Raw genomic sequence first — 18837 nt, 5'->3', positions numbered from 1 at the left:
TAACACAAAATGAGCTATTTGATTTTTTTTTTTTTTCCTCAGGAGAGGCTTAACATTTTCTGGAAGTCAAACGTCAATAATATTAAACTTTTTTTTTTTTCTCCCAGGAAGTCATTAATTGCTACTGTAGAAAAACAACTCCTAGGTGAACACTTAACAGCAATTCTTCAGAAAGGTAATTGGCAATTTGTAAATAAGATATTACTTTTTAAATGGTAGTGGCAAACTAGTAGGGAATTTTTGAAGATGTTGCCCTTTTAAAAGTTTGATAGTCTGTGGCTGCATTTCTGAGGATGTACATAATCCTTATTAATCACAGTAAACTTCCTGGAGGTGCCAATTTTCTTATCTGAAAGATACAGGAACTAGAAGAAAGGGATCCACCAATACCAATAAAGAAACAGTGGTTGATATGTGCCTGTAGTATCAGCTATTTGAGTGGCTGAGGCAGGAGGATTGCTTCAGCCCAGGAATTCAAGGTCAGCCTGGGCAACATAGTGAGACTCTCATCTCTTTAAACAAAAGAAAAGACAAAAAGTGGGAAATTCTTGACTTAATTTGTAAGCTTTCAGTAAGGAAAGGTATTCTATCTTATACTAAAGTGGTGAGCGTTTTCTGTTGTTGTTCATGGCATGTAAAACCAAGCACTTCTAATCCCAAATGATCTTAGAGTATACCCTGCATTTTACTTTGAGAATGCCACAAATAGGCATTACCTTTCTCTCCAACAATATTTTCTTTTGTTTAAAAATTTATGTATTTAGAAATTTAATGCAGTTATACTGTTATTTCATCCTGAAAATCAAATGTTTATTAGAGCCTCATTTAAATTTGACCTATTTATGCATGGCTTTTGACATATCACAGGCCGTTTCCAATATTCTGAAATGTAGCTATGTACATAATATGGCTAATATATATATGAGGTATTTATAATGTATATTTATGTGAACCAGTTTTTATAAACTTGTTTATGTCTCTAATCTATCATTCTAAATGGTACAAACCATTATGCAGTTAACCATTTTTATTTTTATTTTAACTTTTTAAATTAAAATGGGAATGAGGTCTTACTATTTTGCCCAGGCTGGTCTCAACCTCCTGGGCTCAATTGATCCTCCTGCCTTGGCCTTTCAAAGTGCTGGGATTACAGGTGTGAGCCACTGTGCCTGGCCTATTTTTATTTTTATAGTGACTAAAGTCGCCATATTTTGTTTTCACCCAGAGAGATGTTTGGGTTTAAGTCAAAGGAAAATCTTACATTACAACTCACATACAGACTAGGCGTAGTTCAAACCAGTATCACAATAATGATTATAACTCAGATTTGATTAAAATGTCTGATCATCTTATTCACTATATTTTAATGCCAAAATGTTTTAAAATACAGGTTTAAATAATCTCCTTGATGAAAACCGAATTCAAGATTTGTCCCTCCTGTATCAGCTCTTCAGTAGAGTTCGAGGTGGAGTTCAGGTTCTTTTGCAGCAGTGGATTGAATACATCAAGGTATTAACAATTTACCTGTGATTTTTCTCTCTTATGGCTTATCTACACATCAAGAATGCATATTGGCAAGCATTTCTTGTTCGATCCAATTTTTTTCTTTTTTTTTTTTTTTAGAAACCAAGTTTCATTCTTGTCACCCAGGCTCAAGTGCAGTGACGCAATCTTGGCTCACTGCAACCTCCGCCTCCTGGGTTCAAGCAATTCTCTTGCCTCGGCCTCCCAAGTAGCTGGAATTACAGGCATACACCACCATTCCTGGCTAGTTTTGTATTTTTAGTAGAGACAGGGTTTCACTATGTCACTCAGGCTGGTCTAGAACTCCTGACCTCAAGTGATCCACCCACCTCGGCCTCCCAAAGAGCTGGGATTACAGGCGTGAGCCACCGCACCTGGCCTTGATCCATTTTTTTAAGGGAATTTTAAATTTGTTTTGAAAAGTAATAGGAATTTTGAGAACAGTTAACCTGAGAATGGTAGCTGTGTGGCATATCAGCTATAAAACCTGATTGATGTTTGACGTGATTTCTGTCTCTAGCACTTAAAGCAGTGAGTGTAGAAAAGAAAGAAGACTTTGAACCCAAATTTCTTTTCTTTTTTCAATCTTACACGAAAGCCAGATTGCCATTTTAAGGAATTTGAAAGCTGACTTCTTTAAAAATAAGGAAAAGATCCCAGAGGCTTTTAATAGTACCCTGTTATGATATCATATGCCCTGTGATCATTCCTTATTATTTTGTGATTATAGATGAGTGGTTATCAGTCTGGATATTTTAGCACTTTATATTTTTTTCCTCATTTCACAAACAGCTTTATTTTGCCAGGTGCAGTGGTGCATGCCTGTAACCCCAGCTACTTGGGAGGCTGAGGCAGGAGGATCCTTTGAGTCCAGGAGTTTGAGACTAGTCTTCGCAGCATAGCAAGATTCCATCTTAAAAATAGCTTTATTTTACTTTTTTAAGATCTTTAAATATATATGCCACTTAAAATATGATTCTGGGATTGTTTTCATTGTAGATAATTCATTTACAATTTCATTGTAGACAATTCAGTAAAAAGTGGGAATTTTTTGTTTTAGGCATTTGGCAGCACTATTGTAATTAATCCTGAAAAAGATAAAACCATGGTTCAAGAATTGCTGGATTTTAAAGATAAGGTTGACCATATAATTGATATCTGCTTTCTGAAGAATGAGAAATTTATCAATGCCATGAAAGAAGCATTCGAAACATTTATTAACAAAAGACCAAATAAACCGGCTGAACTTATAGGTATGTTTTCCAGTCCTTTTTCAAGTTGTTTAATGATGTTCTTTGAGTCATAAATCTTAATCAGTCTGAAATTTTTACAAGTTGTAGTATTACTAATTCCTCATTTGTTTGAGGTTGCTTAGCAGGTATAGTAAGTTTGAAAAGTGTTTCTAAAAATGTAGATGTAAATACTGAATGAAGGTCTACATGTCAAACATAATGTGCTTCTTTGTAAGACAGTATGTTGGGCCCTATTTACCTTTATTGATAATAAGCTTATCTGTTTTCCAAGCCTAAAGGGATTTAGACATGCGGCAGGGTATTATTTCAAACTGTAAGAAAGGGCAGCATGAAATTATAGTTGTCAGTGAAAAAGGAAAAAGTCCAGGGCAAAAATAAACCTAATAATCTGGGTCCATTTAATGTAAGGATGTCGTATATACTACAGTGCTTCTCAAGTTTTTCCATCCAAGTACCCTTAGTGTCAGAGGAGGAGGTAACCTGAGAAGGTCTAGGGTCCTCTGCCAAAAGGATGAAATTTTGTTGCAGCCTATCTATTATTTATCCTTAAACATGTAGCAAATTTTAACCTTCTACTCTGTGATGTGACTGGTTTATTTTAATAGAAAAGTAATGTTTAAGATTGCTTATTATCCCTGTAAAATAGACACTTCAGAAGATGTCCCATGTCTTTCAGTGGCTTTGATTATGCCTTCATAGGGCTACATGAAGCCTCCCCTACAGGATATCCATAAACATCAGAATAGTGGAAAGTACATTTGATCTGGAGTCAGCACACTTGGGTTTGCGTTCAGGCCCTGATATTAGCTGTATGGCATTGAACAAGTCATTTGATCTCCCTCACTTTGGAGACTTTAAAAAGCGCATATAAATTTCCGAAGTACTGAAAAACTCAGTGTATCATACTCTTCTTTGGGTATAGTGCCCAGTATTTCATGTATTCCCCTGGTTATTAAACAACAAACTTCTTCCCCATTTTAGCTAAGTATGTAGATTCAAAGCTTCGTGCAGGCAACAAAGAAGCTACAGATGAAGAACTTGAGAAAATGTTGGATAAAATTATGATCATATTTAGATTTATCTATGGTAAGTATTTACTGATGTTTTAATATTTTTCTTTTAAAATAGTACTCAACAAAGAAGCTAGCAAGTATATTCAACCTGGAGGGAATATTTATTTAGGAATTACAGATTTAAAATTGTTTTTAATTCATTGGGGGTGTACTTGAGGAATGTTACCTAATCATCCTATGCTTTGACTCTTCTAGTATGAAGTGCCTTAGTTTTTGCTACTTTAATCTCTCCAATATTTGCACCAAAGCTACCAGTCCACAAAATCTTTTCTGAAGAAAAGTTAATGCAATAAAGACAATTAAATGCAAAAAAGTTTTACAATAAAAACTTTGAAATGTCTGGCACAAAAATGAATCTCTATTGTTGCTTACATTTAACAAACTTAGATAAAATGTGTAAAGTAAAATAACGGAATAATGGTGTGATTTATTAGCACTTTGAAGCAGTTTTGTCAGAACTTTTTATTGGGATATTATAAGTTTTGCATGTTTTTTACATAGGCAAGGATGTTTTTGAGGCCTTCTATAAGAAAGATTTAGCCAAGCGCCTGTTGGTTGGGAAGAGTGCATCTGTAGATGCTGAAAAATCAATGCTGTCCAAACTTAAACATGGTAGGTTTCTCATTCTTCCCATTCCTTTTCTTTGATTTTTGAAGGAGAATGTTATCTTTTTACTCTTTCAGTTTCCTCTTTTGTCATTCATATCTATGTATATATGATGAAAACATAAATTAAGCAAGCTCCTGAGGTTTCCAACTTACTGTACATATATCCAGAGCTGTTGTGTTTTTGAGGATAAAACCTTGTTCTTGGTTTTATTACTTGTATAAAAATTTCCCATTTATTTTATATTTAAATAGTAGATAAGGTTACTACAGGATTAAAGAGTTTGACTCTGAATTAATGGGGCATACACTTTGGGGTAAGGATTTCTTTTTATTCTTATGAATAGTTACAGATCATACTTCATACTAAAATAAGTTTTGTATTTCATGTTTCCCATTTTAAACCTCTTTTTTTTTTTTTACCACTTTAAAATATTATACATGTACAAACACCTTTAATAGAATGCGGAGCTGCTTTCACCAGCAAACTTGAAGGAATGTTTAAAGACATGGAACTTTCTAAAGACATCATGATTCAGTTCAAACAGGTAAAAGTGAGTTAAACTCTTACTTAATTCCTCAAACTTAGTTATATTTAGTTATCTGCTCACTGTGATTTCTACAGAAGAGGATAAATAGAAACATGTTTGTTGTAATTACTTCATGGCAACTGAGGTGATATTCACAGTAGAAAAAAATCGATGAAATACAAGTATATTTGACCTACTTTAGGATTTATTTTTAACAAACACCCAGAATAACACAAAAATAAAAATAAAATGAGTTGAACTGAGGTCAGTACAAGAAGAGCTATAGGTAGATAGTGGGAACAGGGCTTTCCCCAGCATCTTACCATTTGGTGATTTGCATGTTCAGAGCTTGCAGTGGGGAGAGGAGAAGTGATAATGTAGCTGTATAAAGTCTTTGGGGACATTGGGAGTAGAAAGCTAGATCCACAGTTTTGAAGATGTAGGTAGAAAGTAGTTTTGAAATATTGAAGAACATAGGTGATAGTGATGAAAAATTAAATTTTCCTCTTTTGGGGTTTTAATAGTGACTTCTGTACCCCACAATGTTGCTAAGTTGGGAAGTGGAAGTGAAAGAATTAAGAAAAAAATCAGGGCCAGTAAGATTATAGATCCTATAGTAGCTACAGAATAGGGCTTATCTGCTTTGCCCTTTTCCCCTCTTCTTCCTTCCCTACTCCAGGTCTCTCCCTGCAGACAGGCAGTGGAGCAAGCGAAAAACTGGAGACTTGGGCTGGCTGGTGGGGTGAGGAACAGGGGTTGCTGCAAGGTGTTTAAGCCATATAGGGGTATTGAAAGGTGGGGACTGCAGGTGTTATTGGGGAAAATAATGGAAAAGAGATCCTATAACAGCCCAGCTTTATGTGAAAAATTATTTAAGTTGACAATGCCTATAATGAGATCATGTGGTCCTTGTATGTTTTTGTATCAATGTAAACCTCTATACTTGCCTAGTGCATTTTGTGTAGGCTTCATTTAAAGTCCTCTTAATAGTTGCCTTTTATTTTAAGCATAGCCAGTATTTGCATGTAATTTCATAACAGGGAACTTCTTAACTAGGTTAGGAAATGTACACAGTTTTAAGATCTCAGTGTGTGTGTTGATCTTCTTTTAGTATATGCAGAATCAGAATGTTCCGGGAAATATTGAGTTAACTGTGAATATCCTGACAATGGGCTATTGGCCAACATATGTGCCTATGGAAGTTCATTTACCACCAGAGGTAAGAGTTACTGTTCAGAACCTGAGTCATAGGCATAGAAGTCATAGCACTTCCATTTTGCTTGTCATTTAAAAGTAGATATTTAGAAAAAATTAGAGACCCAGGGTCTTGTTGTATTGCTCAGGCTGGTCTTGAACTCCTGGGCTCAAGTTATCTCCCCTGCCTAAGCCTTTTAAAGTGCTGGGATTACAGGTGTGAGCCACCAGGCCTGGCATAGATACTTTTAAAAGTGTGTGTCAGTAAACACATCAACACCAAATATCAACTGCTTTAATATTTTACTTTTGCACTTCTAAGTCCAGTTAAGCACATAGCTGATAATGCCAAATTTCTGGATGCAGGGTCAGTTTCCCTGGCTCTTCTTCCATCTTTCCAGATTATATCCCTCATTCTACCTAGCTATTAAGAATTCTTTTGCATATTTCACCCATAGGTGGGATTGCTTAATGATGGGTGCTGGATTAAATCTGTCCTGACTCCTAGGAAACTGTCTAGCCCAGGACCGAAGCCCATAAAAGGGATTAAAGCTAGACAGATAGATATTGAGAATCCTCCATGGAGATGATTATGAAAGCCAGGGAGTAGATCTCTCTCAAAGAGGAAGAAAAAATGGCAGAGGCAGAATTTTAAAAAAGGCTCACATTTGGCAGATGGTAGAAAGAGGAACCTGTGAAGGAAACCAATGCAGAAGCAACAGTCAGATAAAGGAACCAGCATAGTGCAGAGGCACAAAATCTGCTGCAGGTGAATGTTTCAAAAGGGGATGATTAAACGGTACAAAGAGAGCAAAGGGTGTAAATCCTAATAAATCCCATTTGATTTGGTGGTTGGGAGATCATTATTTTTCATTAATTGGTGGACCTATTGGATATAGTCCTAAAATTTTCTAGAAATATATCACATGATATAAGTATAAAAAGTGATAAATGTGGTGTTGGATACAGAGCTTAAATAAAGCCTTATTTTATTTACTTTATTTAGATGGTAAAACTTCAGGAGATTTTCAAGACATTTTACCTAGGCAAACATAGTGGCAGGAAACTTCAGTGGCAGTCAACCCTAGGACACTGTGTGCTAAAAGCAGAATTTAAAGAGGTAAGTAGATGTTCCCAAAACTTTTAGTTTTCATCTTTATCTTTAATATTTAGGTCATCCTTCTTACCTGAAGGTTTAAGCTATTGTTTTATAAATGTATCCTAGATATCTGTATGACAACAGTGATACCTTGTCACAGCTTTTATGTATTTTTAAGTAATTTTAGGTGTGTGGTATTTCCACAATTGATTTGGCCCTTCTGCAAAACGAAATGCATTGAACTTCCCCCTATCATTTCTTCACCTGTGGATGAAAACTTCACACTGCCACTTCCTATTTTGTTTGTTTATTTTTAGAGACAGGGTCCTACTCTGTCACCCAGGCAGGAGTATGGTGGCACAATCATAGTTCACTGTAACCTCAAACTCGTGGGCTCCAGCTATCCTCCTGCCTCAGCTTCCTAAAGTGCTGGGAGTACAGGCATGAGTGACTATACCCAGCCTAACACTGCTACTCCTTGACAGAAATCTTGTTGCTGGGAGCTACGAATAGAGTGGGAGTTAAGGGGAACAATGCGCATATCTACTCTCAAAAAACTTCAGCTTTCATGACTAATCTGAGTCAAACAAATCAAAACTACATTTGAAATAGTGATTTCTTACTGCTTATGATGAATATCTAGAATGACACTTAAGGCTGATTAATTTTCATTATTTTAATTATAAGGCTTTAAAAAGACCTGTTAAAAAGTCAGGTAATCCTTCCCCTATTTTAGGTAGGGTCACACCTAGAACCCCACACTGAAATACTGTTATTACCACCTCAATTGGCTTTGCTGGATAAGGCTAATCATGTTTCTGAATCCACTAATTGAAAAATGCTTTTCCTATAAGAGATGATTTGATTAATTTTTCATGTGTTTTTAAAAAAGTGATGGCTAAATACCTTTATTTCTCCAACAGGGTAAAAAAGAACTCCAGGTCTCTCTTTTTCAAACACTGGTGCTGCTAATGTTTAATGAGGGAGAGGAGTTCAGTTTAGAAGAGATCAAGCAGGCAACTGGAATAGGTTTGTGTTGAATCAGTTGATTAGCAAACATTTAAGTGTTCACTATTGTGCACACCACTATGTTAAGAGGCCTGGGAGATACATTTATAGGAGTAATCCCTTGCAACAGAACTCTTTTGAGGGCCTTTTTTTTTTTTTTTTTTTTTTTTTGAGATAGGGTCTCGCTCTTATCACCCAGGTTGGAATCCAGTGGTACAATCATGGCTCAGGCTCAAGTGATTCTCCTGCCTTAGCCTCCCAAGCAGCTGGGACTACAAGTGCATGCCACCATGCCTGGCTAATTTTTAAAATTGTTTTGTAGAGACAGGGTTTCACTATATTGCTCAGCCTGGTTCTCGAGCTTCTGGGCTCAAAGGATCTTCCTGCATCAGCTTTCCTAAGTTTTACAATTACAGGCATGAGCCTCTGCACCCAGCCAGAACTCCCCCCTCCAACCCAGATGGAATCTTGCTCTGTCACCCAGGCTGGAGTGCAGTGGCATCATCTTGGCTCACTGCAACCTCCGCCTCCGGGTTCAAGCAATTCTTCTGCCTCAGCCTCCCAAGTAGCTGAGATTATAGGTCCTCACCACCATGCCCAGCTAATTTTTTAAATATATTTAGTAGGGACGGGGTTTTGCCATGTTGACCAGGCTGGTCTTGAACTCCTGACCTCAGGTAATCCACCCACCTCAGCCTCCCAAAGTGCTGGAATTATAGGCGTGAGCCACCATGCCTGGTCCAAAACTCTTAATATAACCATTGGGAAAGGGGGAAATGACACTTGAAATATGTCAAAACCAATAAGTACTGGCTTGTAATGCTGACTACAAGTGTGTTAAGTGTTCGACAAAGCAAGAGATCTCTGTGGACTGGCACAATTGGGAAAGCTGTTATGAAGAAAGTGGGATTTGAGCTGGACCTTCAAGTTTTGGTCAGGGAGAAGGCATATACAGCAAGGGGAAATATTTTGAGACAAGGTTTGGAGGTAGAAATGAGCACAGTATAGGCCCATGAAGAGCTTAATTGTAGCATAGAATCATAAGAATCATGAAGAGTTTAATTGTAACGTAGAGTAGCAAGTTACAAAATTAGGTAAGATGAGTAGGTATTGATTGTGGAGAACCTGATAAATCTAGCAAATGAAACTTACATTGTAGTGTCTCAACTGTGTGGCATGGTGGAAGTAATTATTTGTACATCTTACTGAAATCAATGTACAGGACAACTGGAAAAATGAAGGGATTCCAGTTTAGATGCTATTGGGATAATTGAGACATAAAGTGGAAAGGACTTAGACTAGAATGAGGCCATGAGAATGGAGAAAACATGTCTCTGTGGAAGCAGTGGCTAGCTATTATGTTGAGGATGAAGGAGAAGGAAAAGTTAAAAGATGATTTCAGAGTTTCCCAATTGAGAAGGTTAGTAGTATCACCACTGACAATTGGAAAGAGGACTCAGTTTTATGGAGAAGATGATGAATCGAAATTTGGATGTAACTACAGTTGGTAGTAAAACAGAGAGATGGAATTGCCCCTTAAGCGTGCAGGCAATTTAAGAGAGAAGTGAAATGTCATTTTGGAAGATTTGGTAGTTGCCCACATGGTATGATAATCGACACCTTTAAGAGGAGGACTAGGGGCCGGGCGTGGTGGCACACACCTGTAATCCCAGCACTTTGGGAGGCCAAGGTAGGTGGATCACTTGAGCTCAGGAGTTCAAGACCAGCCTGGGCAACGTGGTGAAACTCCATCTCTTTTTAAAAAAAAAACAAGAGGACTAGGAAAAAAGCAATTGGATAGAACGAAGAAAAGTTGATGACAACCTTGGGGAAAAAAATGAAACAGTTTTAATAGGGGGATGGAGTGGAAGCTCGATTGAGATAGAATGTTCATGCTAGTAACATATAACTATACCTCTGTTTCTTCTTCAGAGGATGGAGAGTTAAGGAGAACACTGCAGTCTTTAGCCTGTGGCAAAGCTAGAGTTCTGGCGAAAAATCCAAAGGGCAAAGATATCGAAGATGGTGACAAGTTCATTTGTAATGATGATTTCAGACACAAACTTTTCAGGATAAAGATTAATCAAATCCAGATGAAAGAAACGGTATTTCTTTCACTTTCTCCTAGTCCTACCACACTGGAATTATACATGTTAATAGAAATATATAAAGATTTTATACCTGTAATACTACCAATACCATTAACATTTTCTGTGCCTATGTTGAGCTAAATATATTCCTGCATTTGATTTTGGGTTTTGGGGGGAGTGGTGGTACAGGATTGGGTTGATGTTCAACATGGTTTTATATCCTACCTTGTTTATTTAATATTCAACCTTTAGAATTTTTCCATGACATTAAATAGCTTCAAAAAATGGCAAATGGCTGTGTAATATTTTTACATGGCTTTTATAATTTATTCAACCACTGTTCATTTTGGGGCAGTTAAATTCATGACTTTTTAGCATCATAAATAAAATAGCAAGAAACCTGTTTGAACCTAAATCTTAATCTCTTTGATATATGATAAATTTGAGGAAGTAGATTTTTTGGGTTAAGGGTATGAACATTTTAGGAGTCTTAGTATTTAATGTCATATCGTGTTCCAGAATGGCTGGACCAGTTTATACTCTGTCCAGCAGCATATGAGAACCTGTCTTACTATATCCACCAGCGCTAAAGATGATATTTTCTTTTTCCAACTTGCTTGGTGAAAAATCTGAATGATATATTCACTATTTCTTTGATTAACAGTGAAGGTGGGCCAGGCGCAGTGGTTCACACCTGTAGTCCCAGCACCTTGGGAAGCCGAGGCAGTCAGTTCACCTGAGGTCAGGAGTTTGAGACCAGCCTGCCCAACATGGCAAAACCCTGTCTCTACTAAAAATACAAAAATTAGTTGGGCATGGTGGTACATGCCTGTAATCTCAGCTACTGGGGAGGCTGAGGCATGAGAATCGCTTGAACCTGGGATATGGAGGTTGCAGTGAGCTGAGATCACGCCACTGCACTGCAGCCTGGGCAACGGAGTGAGACTCTGTCTAAATAAAAAAAAAAAAAAAAAAAAAAAAAACGTGAAGGTGAATATTTTGTTTGTTTTTGCCATTTGAATTTGTAAGATACTTCTGTTAATGAAACTAGCTATAGCATTCTGAAACTGATGGTTTCAGTTCCAGTAAGGTTTAATGCAATATTTGAAAAAAAGTTTTATTTTTTCTTTTGAGATGGAGTGTCACTCTGACACCCAGGCTGGAGTGCAGTGGCATAATCTCAGCTCAGTGCAGCCTCTGCCTCCCAGGTTCAAGCGATTCTCCTGCCTCAGCCTCCCAAGCAGCTGGGACTACAGGCACGCGCCACCATGCCTGGCTAATTTTTGTATTTTTAGTAGAGATGGGTTTTCACCATATTGGCCAGGCTGGTCTCGAACTCCTGACCTCATGATCCACCCACCTTAGCCTCCCAGAGTGCTGAGATTATAGGTGCAAGCCATCGTGCCTGGCCGAAAAAAAAAGTTTTAATGTAGGACAGCAACCAGTATCTTCAGACAAGTTCCTGTCTTTTTCACATACACATCAAAGACAGGATATTTCCTTAAAGGATTACCATGTCGTTTTAGAACATTTATGCTGTACCAGGAAGAAACTGTTGCAAAAAGCCCAAACGGGTTTTTTGGTTTAGTTGCTAAAGATGAACGTATTTACTTTAGCATCAAGATTGGTAAACCAACTCCTAAATGCCTACATTTCTGTAAGTCTTGAAGGATTGTAAGCACAAATGGCATGCATGTCTGATTTATATATTACAAAATAAAAATTAATTTTCAAAGAGTTTGACTCCTAACTAGTTTGCTTAGACAGTTAGTACAATGCCTTGAGTCAGAGGTCAAATAGAGTTAGTCACTTTATAAACAAGCTACTGTCCTAGAGAAATCTGGTTAACAACCCATTGAATTGAAACTAATACACACTTTTAGAAGATATCAAAGACAGAGTAAAAAAAGAAAATGGTAAATTCTGCATCAGCTATCTCTACTTCTAGAAAAGCAATTCAAAAATGATGTTTTTCTATTGACTAGTATTGGCATTACTTCATTGGTATAGGGCAATATAATCAGAACAGAAAAAAGTTATGTTTGTAGGTTTTTTTTCCTCTGTCAGTGTCTATAAGGCCCCATTTAGATAACTCAGTGTCTTTAAAGCAATAACAATGTCATGTCCCTAAAATGCATAATTTATGTGGTCACATTTTGCTTCTGGTATAATTCTTAGGTTTAAAACTTTTTTGTTAGGTTGAAGAACAAGCAAGTACTACAGAAAGAGTATTTCAAGACAGACAGTATCAAATTGATGCTGCAATTGTTCGAATTATGAAGATGAGAAAGACACTTAGCCACAATCTCCTTGTTTCAGAAGTATACAACCAGTTGAAATTTCCAGTTAAGGTAGGTACTTCCATGTTTTCCTATTGAACACATTATAAATAAAAGTACATTAGATTTTCAGACACAAATGTTGCAAACAGATTAAAGCATCATGACCATTTAGAGAGAAAAGTTTTAATTTCCCATGTTGATGCATATGATTTCCAAAAAAAATTTTCTTGGCATATGTGGGCAGCAGTGACAAAAGGGGAAAATAACTTACAAAAGCTTGGATACCTGAAAGTCTAGCTGCTAAATGAGTCTTTGAAATTTACAAGTTTATTCACTGTATTTCTTTTGAACTTATTGGTTTATTTACTTTTTTTCCTCTTCAAGTACCATCATATTCACAGATTTGGTTATTGTAGATTTAGTTAAATCTTCTGTTTAGGTAGCTTACATAAGAAATCATCTATTAAAAACCATACAGATAACTAGTCATCATTAAGCATCTTTTTGAAAAGTGTAGTGGTAGTTCTGGTAAAGTGAAATTTGTTATTAAATGGAAATGTTCCAATATGAATGCCCAATACTAAAGTCACTTAATGTGATGTTGTACCGGCCTATTTTCCAAGTTTTAGGAGGTAGCTAACCAAACCCTTGGATGATAAACATTGGTAGAGTTTGGATAGATCTGCTAGCTATTAGGGTTCTTATGAGCATTGGACTTCCATAAATCTCTCAACCTTGCTGATCTTGTTTCCTCTTTTGTAAAATGGAGATAATAGTAGTACTTACCTTGTAGGGTTATTGTGAGGTTTAAATGAGATCATGAATGTAAAAAATCTTAGTACTGGACCTGGTACATAATAAGCACTCAGTAGCTCTTAGTTCTAATAAGGTAAGCATTTTCTTTTCTCCAAACCTAATATTGCCTCCTCATTACCACACTTTCACCCTCATGCTCTGCCTAACGATCGTTTCACCTCAAGCCAGAGAGATCACTGATGCTAGGGAAATTAGGGGATCGCTGTAGTTAATATTGTGCTGATATTCTAGGTCTTTCACAATAAAGAGAAAGTCATTTGATTTCCAAACCTTGGGATTACTGGATAAAATTTTCACTGCTGCATCAGACTGCCTTCCCTGTTTTCCCTTCTTGAACAAGTGGTCATTTTACTTATCCTGAAAAACCTTCTATTAGCAAACAAGATTATATTATATTTACAGGCTAAATATATAAGACATATAGTGGTGGTCATCCAAGAGCTTAGAATGCAATCATGAAGATAAAGCTACAAGCTTTCTTAATTACTTTTAAATCTCAAGATACAGAAATCCAAGTCACTTAGATACATTAAACCAAAAATATGAAGACTGTGAGATGCTTCATTTATCAAGCCATTTCATGTAGTTGTTTTTTTTTTTTTTTTTTTTTTTTTTTTTTTTGAGATGGAGTCTCACTCTGTCACCCAGGCTAGAGTTCAGTGGCACCACCTTGGCTCACTGCAACCTCCGCCTCCCGGGTTCAAGCTATTCTTCTGCCTCAGCCTCCCGAGTAGCTGGGATTACAGGTGTGCACCACCAGGCCTGGCTAATTTTTGTATTTTTGGTAGAGACAGGGTTTCACCATATTAACCAGGCTGGTCTCGAACTCCTGACCTCATGATCCACCTGCCTTGGCCTCCCAGAGTGCTGGGATTACAGAGAGCCACTGTGCTCAGCCAGTATTCTTTTAAATAGTGATTTTGGTGGTGGTGGTGGTGGTGGTGGTGGTGGTGGTGGTTTTGAGATGGAATCTTGCTCTGTTGCCTAGGCTGGATTGCAGTGGCACAATCTCGGCTCACTACAGCCTCCACCTCCCAGGTTCAAGCGTTTCTCCTGCCTCAGCCTCCCTAGTAGCTGAGACTACAAGTGTGCACCACTGCACCTGGCTAATTTTTGCATTTTTAATAGAGATGGGGCTTTGCCATGTTAGCCAGGCTGGTCTCGAACTCTTGCCCTCAGGTGATTCACCCATCTTAGCCTCCCAAAGTGCTGGGATTGCAGGCATGAACCACCACACCTGGTCTAAATAATGATTTCATCAATATATTTTAAATCTTAATTTACAAAAATGAAACCAACTAACTCTTGCCCAAAGTAAAGGTGTCCTTCACAAACTATCTTGACAAAACTAGTATTCTGTGTCCTTAAACTGCCATATAGTCCTCATGTGAAGTTACAATAAATGTAGTCTTTTGTATTTAACCAGGCAAAAGGCAGCTGCTTCTGGGAGACCTCTTTAAAACAGAAAAGCATAGAAAGTATTGCGTAACAATATGACAAAGGTGTGACAGTTTAATGTGTGTATAGTATATAGCACAGGTTGAACACCCTTAATGTGAAAATCCAAAATCTGAAATGCCCCAAAATTGGAAACTTTTTGAGTGCCAACATGATGCCACAAGTGGAAAATTCCACACTTTACCTCATTTGACAGGTTGCAGTCAAAATTTTGTTTCATGCATAAAAGATATAAAGTTATCTTCAGTCTATTCAAGATATGTGTGGAACATAAATGAATTTTGTGTTTAGACTTGGGTGCCATCTCCAAAGTATCTCACTATATATATATGCAAGTATTCCAAAATGAAAAAATCAGGACCAGACATGTTAGCTCACACCTTTAATCCTAGTACTTTGTAAGGCTGAGGCTAGGGAGATCACTCAAGACCAAGAGTTCAAGGTCAGCCTTGGCAACATAGCAAGACCCTGTCTATTAAAAAAAATAAAACTACAAAAAAAAAATCGAAAATACTTCGGGTGTTAAAGAATCTTCAGTGCATATGATATTTATTAACTTGGTTTACTTTCATGATACTTTTCTCTAAAAAAAGGGATTTAAATAAATTTTTTAAAAAGAGATTAAGTTCATGAGCCAAAACTGTTGTCTTTTTAATGGGGTGTTAACTAAATGGGCTTGAGCCAATGATAATGAACCTTGCATTGAAAGTTTGCCTTCTCTTACAGCCTGCTGATCTTAAGAAGAGAATAGAATCCTTAATAGATCGGGACTACATGGAAAGAGATAAAGAAAACCCAAACCAGTACAACTATATTGCATAAAATGTTGGCCTTGCATTTGGTGTCATATGCAGTAGCCAGTGGATAAACTAACCTGTTGATTCAATATTATTTGACTCCTTTTTTACTACCGATGACCAAATGAAGCAGTGTAATTAATGGAAATAGTTGAGTGGACTTTTTCTCAGTGGTTAACATGGCCGTTTTAAAGAGTAATACTTACCTTTAAGAAGAATGTTGTTGAACTCTTTGCATGTTATTTAGTATGATGTGCAGAAAACACTTAAGAACGTACCTGGTCTTCATAAATTCCTCTTTGGAACTGGGAAAGAGATCCCTGCGGCTATTAAAAAGGGGGGAGGGTTCTTATACACCATTAAATATGAAGCAGAAGGTTTATTTGCTTAAAATGTCATTTAAAGACACTTAAACTGCATGCAAACTTTATTTACTGTACAGAGTTCTGGATGTATTTATCAAATAGAAAAACCACCCTTGACTTGGTTGTTCACCCATTTCGTGGTTTCCCTTGAAAAGAGAAACAAGTTGTCATAGCTATTGATATTTTACTAGGTAATGTTCTGTCACACTGAAAGGGATGTTGTTTTAAAAGAAAAATTATTTGGAAACAAGTTTTCAAGTAGGGGGACAGTTGCTTACGTAATATCTTGTATATTCACATCCTAAAAATTTCCATTTATGAGTATGGGATGTGTATATATGGCTTAGCCCCGAGTTTACTGTGCTGATTAACACATACTTATAAAAATAGCTAAAATAGAAAATTAATGATCAGTTGTACTAGAGGAACATCATAGAAGAGAAAATATTCCAACTCTTTCTTTATATTAAAAATGAATACAATAAGAAAAGTGCAAAAGAGACCAAAATGAACGTGTTTTGTAAATTGTTACAGGAGCAAAAACTTGTCAACTAGTTTTCAACATATTTTAGACTTTAAATGTTGTTAGGACAGTTTTGTCTTCAACTTGGACCAACTGTAGATTGTTACAGGCTTCCTAGGATTTAGCATTCTATTTTCTCTACCAAAGTTTTTTTGGAAACATCCCAACTCTTCTCTTTGTTTGATAAATAAACCTTTCCTGTCATCCTCATTTTAACTTCCTAAAACCCTAGATATAAAGGTCCTCCCTCATTTTTCCCACACAGCCTCTGTTGGGGAATTTGACATTCTGTGTCATGCTGGTCTTCCTTTCAGAATTGCTTGAAGTTGAGTTATCTTAGCCATTGGACACCTGCTTTTCAGGAAAATGACCCAGGATTGTTAATATATACGAAATGGCAAAAGTACTGTTTTTCAAATTGAGCAAAAGGCTTCCCTTTACCATCAGTGTTCTATTGTTTTTGTTTTGCTTCCTTCTATTTCCTTGAAGCATTGAAGGGAGGAGAAGCAGAAAATTTTGTTTTTGTTTTTTAAAAATCAGAACTACTTAATGCTTTTTGCCACAGTATATTACCTTGCCTGTTGGAGCCGTTAGGAAGATTACCTATGTCCTAATGTTCAACTTGAGGAGATTTTTGAATCTTATGTCTGCTGTTGATTGTTTTCTTGAGTTCTAGAAGACCTGTGGCCAAGTATTTTTTAAAGTTGCCTGTTTCTTTTGCGTCAACTTGCACACTGGTGTCTAACTATATGTGGTATTCAGAACTTATAATTCTTATTGAGCAGCCATTGCCTATATTTTCTCAGCTCCTCTCCGATTTCTTTATATGAGCTCAGCTGACAAGCAAATGCAGCTATTTTGTTTGCCCTCTCTTCATACCGGACCATCAACAACAGTGTTCTAACATCCCTGATGGTCTCTGAGATGTAGACTATTACACAAGATTCGAGTTATTCTTAAGCAACTTTTAGATAGAGTTGGTCCTGTTACAAGGAAACTCTTGATGTCATCTTTGTTATCTTGAAAGCAGGTCTCCTCCCTGAAGCTTTTAAGTTTTTGAAAACTTGATGCTGTTTTAGCTGAAAAACTAGCAAGACTGTTAAAAAAAAACAAGTTGATGGGAGCTGTTTAAGAAACTGAAAAGTAATAGCAAACTACATTGGATAATTGTGATTTTTCAGTTGTTGTTCTGTATCAGTTGAATTTTTGTGCTCTTTTCCCTGTGTACGTGGTGGTTCTATTTTTCTCCAATAAAACTTTTATTTAAAAAAAAGTTTCTAGAGAAGATCTTTAAAATTTAAGTATTGTAAGAAAGTTAAAAAACCACAGGACTTAAAATCTCCCTAACAATTTCTAATGAACTCACATTTGTCAATTTTGTTATTTTTAAACTTTTTAAAATTTTTTGTGATTGTTTTGTGGTAATACTATAAGAGTATGGGGGAGGGTATGGTTAACAAGATGAGGAAAATTCCCAGGAATCGTCAAGGTGAATAATTATTCATGGACATCATTGTAGAAAATGCAAATACAAGTATAAACATGGCTTCATTCAAATCCTCAATGTCAAATTGTTTCATAAAGTCAATATGAAATGAGTCTAGATTTGAGTTCAGGGGAGAAGAAAAGATTATTCTTATTTTAGTTACGGCATTTGATCTTCCTTTTCTGTTAATACTTTTTTGAGTTCTGGGCCAAATACTCATAGTAAGATGTTCCTCAGAGTTTTTGAATCTAGTTCCTGGGTCTGCTTGAATAGTCTTAATATGATGTTTAGCCACACTCTTGAAATTTTTGCTGTGTACATGAGTGTACAGTTCAGAAAAACAGCTTATTTAGGCATCTGTATCTAAAGATTTGAGAAGTTTGTTTTTTAATCTTGATATTCATAAATCTTTTAAAATTAGCTGGTTTTTGTTTTCATGATCACTCTGTTTAATGCTGTGAATGGCAGGAGTGTTGTAAGCATGTTCTGTTCTCTTACGTACATAAAATTGCCGAAACAAATTGTTCATTAAAAAGAAAAGAGCAGTACCAATGAAAATTTGCATACTTATGCTTTGTAAAATGATATCTTGCTAATGCTTCATTAATGAATATTTTTCAGTGTCCTATAAAAAAAGCTTGTTTTACATTTGAATAGTGAAGTTTGTTCACCTGTAAACACTCAGTCAAATCAAACACTTTGCTCAATTATTTTCCTTTTTCCCCTTTCCTCCT

General features: G+C 36.5%; 1 protein-coding gene across 5 annotated transcripts in view; it reads left to right on the top strand.

Annotated features, from left to right (window-relative positions):
- The window catches only part of CUL4B (cullin 4B), a 33358-nt gene extending 15469 nt beyond the window's left edge, over positions 1 to 17889 (top strand). For 2 of the 5 annotated variants that reach the window (XM_032258407.1, XM_032258409.1), the window contains 13 exons: positions 108 to 175; positions 1391 to 1509; positions 2585 to 2777; positions 3759 to 3863; positions 4352 to 4462; positions 4918 to 5003; positions 5665 to 5727; positions 6097 to 6204; positions 7186 to 7299; positions 8202 to 8307; positions 10219 to 10391; positions 12575 to 12727; positions 15659 to 17889. In XM_032258407.1, the coding sequence (XP_032114298.1) occupies positions 108 to 175; positions 1391 to 1509; positions 2585 to 2777; positions 3759 to 3863; positions 4352 to 4462; positions 4918 to 5003; positions 5665 to 5727; positions 6097 to 6204; positions 7186 to 7299; positions 8202 to 8307; positions 10219 to 10391; positions 12575 to 12727; positions 15659 to 15754 (1495 nt within the window). In that variant the 3' untranslated portion in view covers positions 15755 to 17889. Of the gene's footprint in view, positions 1 to 107; positions 176 to 1390; positions 1510 to 2584; positions 2778 to 3758; positions 3864 to 4351; positions 4463 to 4917; positions 5010 to 5664; positions 5728 to 6096; positions 6205 to 7185; positions 7300 to 8201; positions 8308 to 10218; positions 10392 to 12574; positions 12728 to 15658 lie in introns of all 5 variants that reach the window. The other 3 variants (XM_032258408.1, XM_032258410.1, XM_032258406.1) reach the window with 2 other exon arrangements.
- Positions 17890 to 18837: the final 948 nt, after the last annotated feature.

The sequence above is a fragment of the Sapajus apella genome, unplaced genomic scaffold (genome assembly GCF_009761245.1).
Source record: "Sapajus apella isolate SASKATOON/1434 unplaced genomic scaffold, GSC_monkey_1.0 scaffold102, whole genome shotgun sequence".
NCBI classification, from domain to species: Eukaryota; Metazoa; Chordata; class Mammalia; order Primates; family Cebidae; genus Sapajus; species Sapajus apella.
This window is presented reverse-complemented; position numbering and strand designations above follow the sequence as displayed.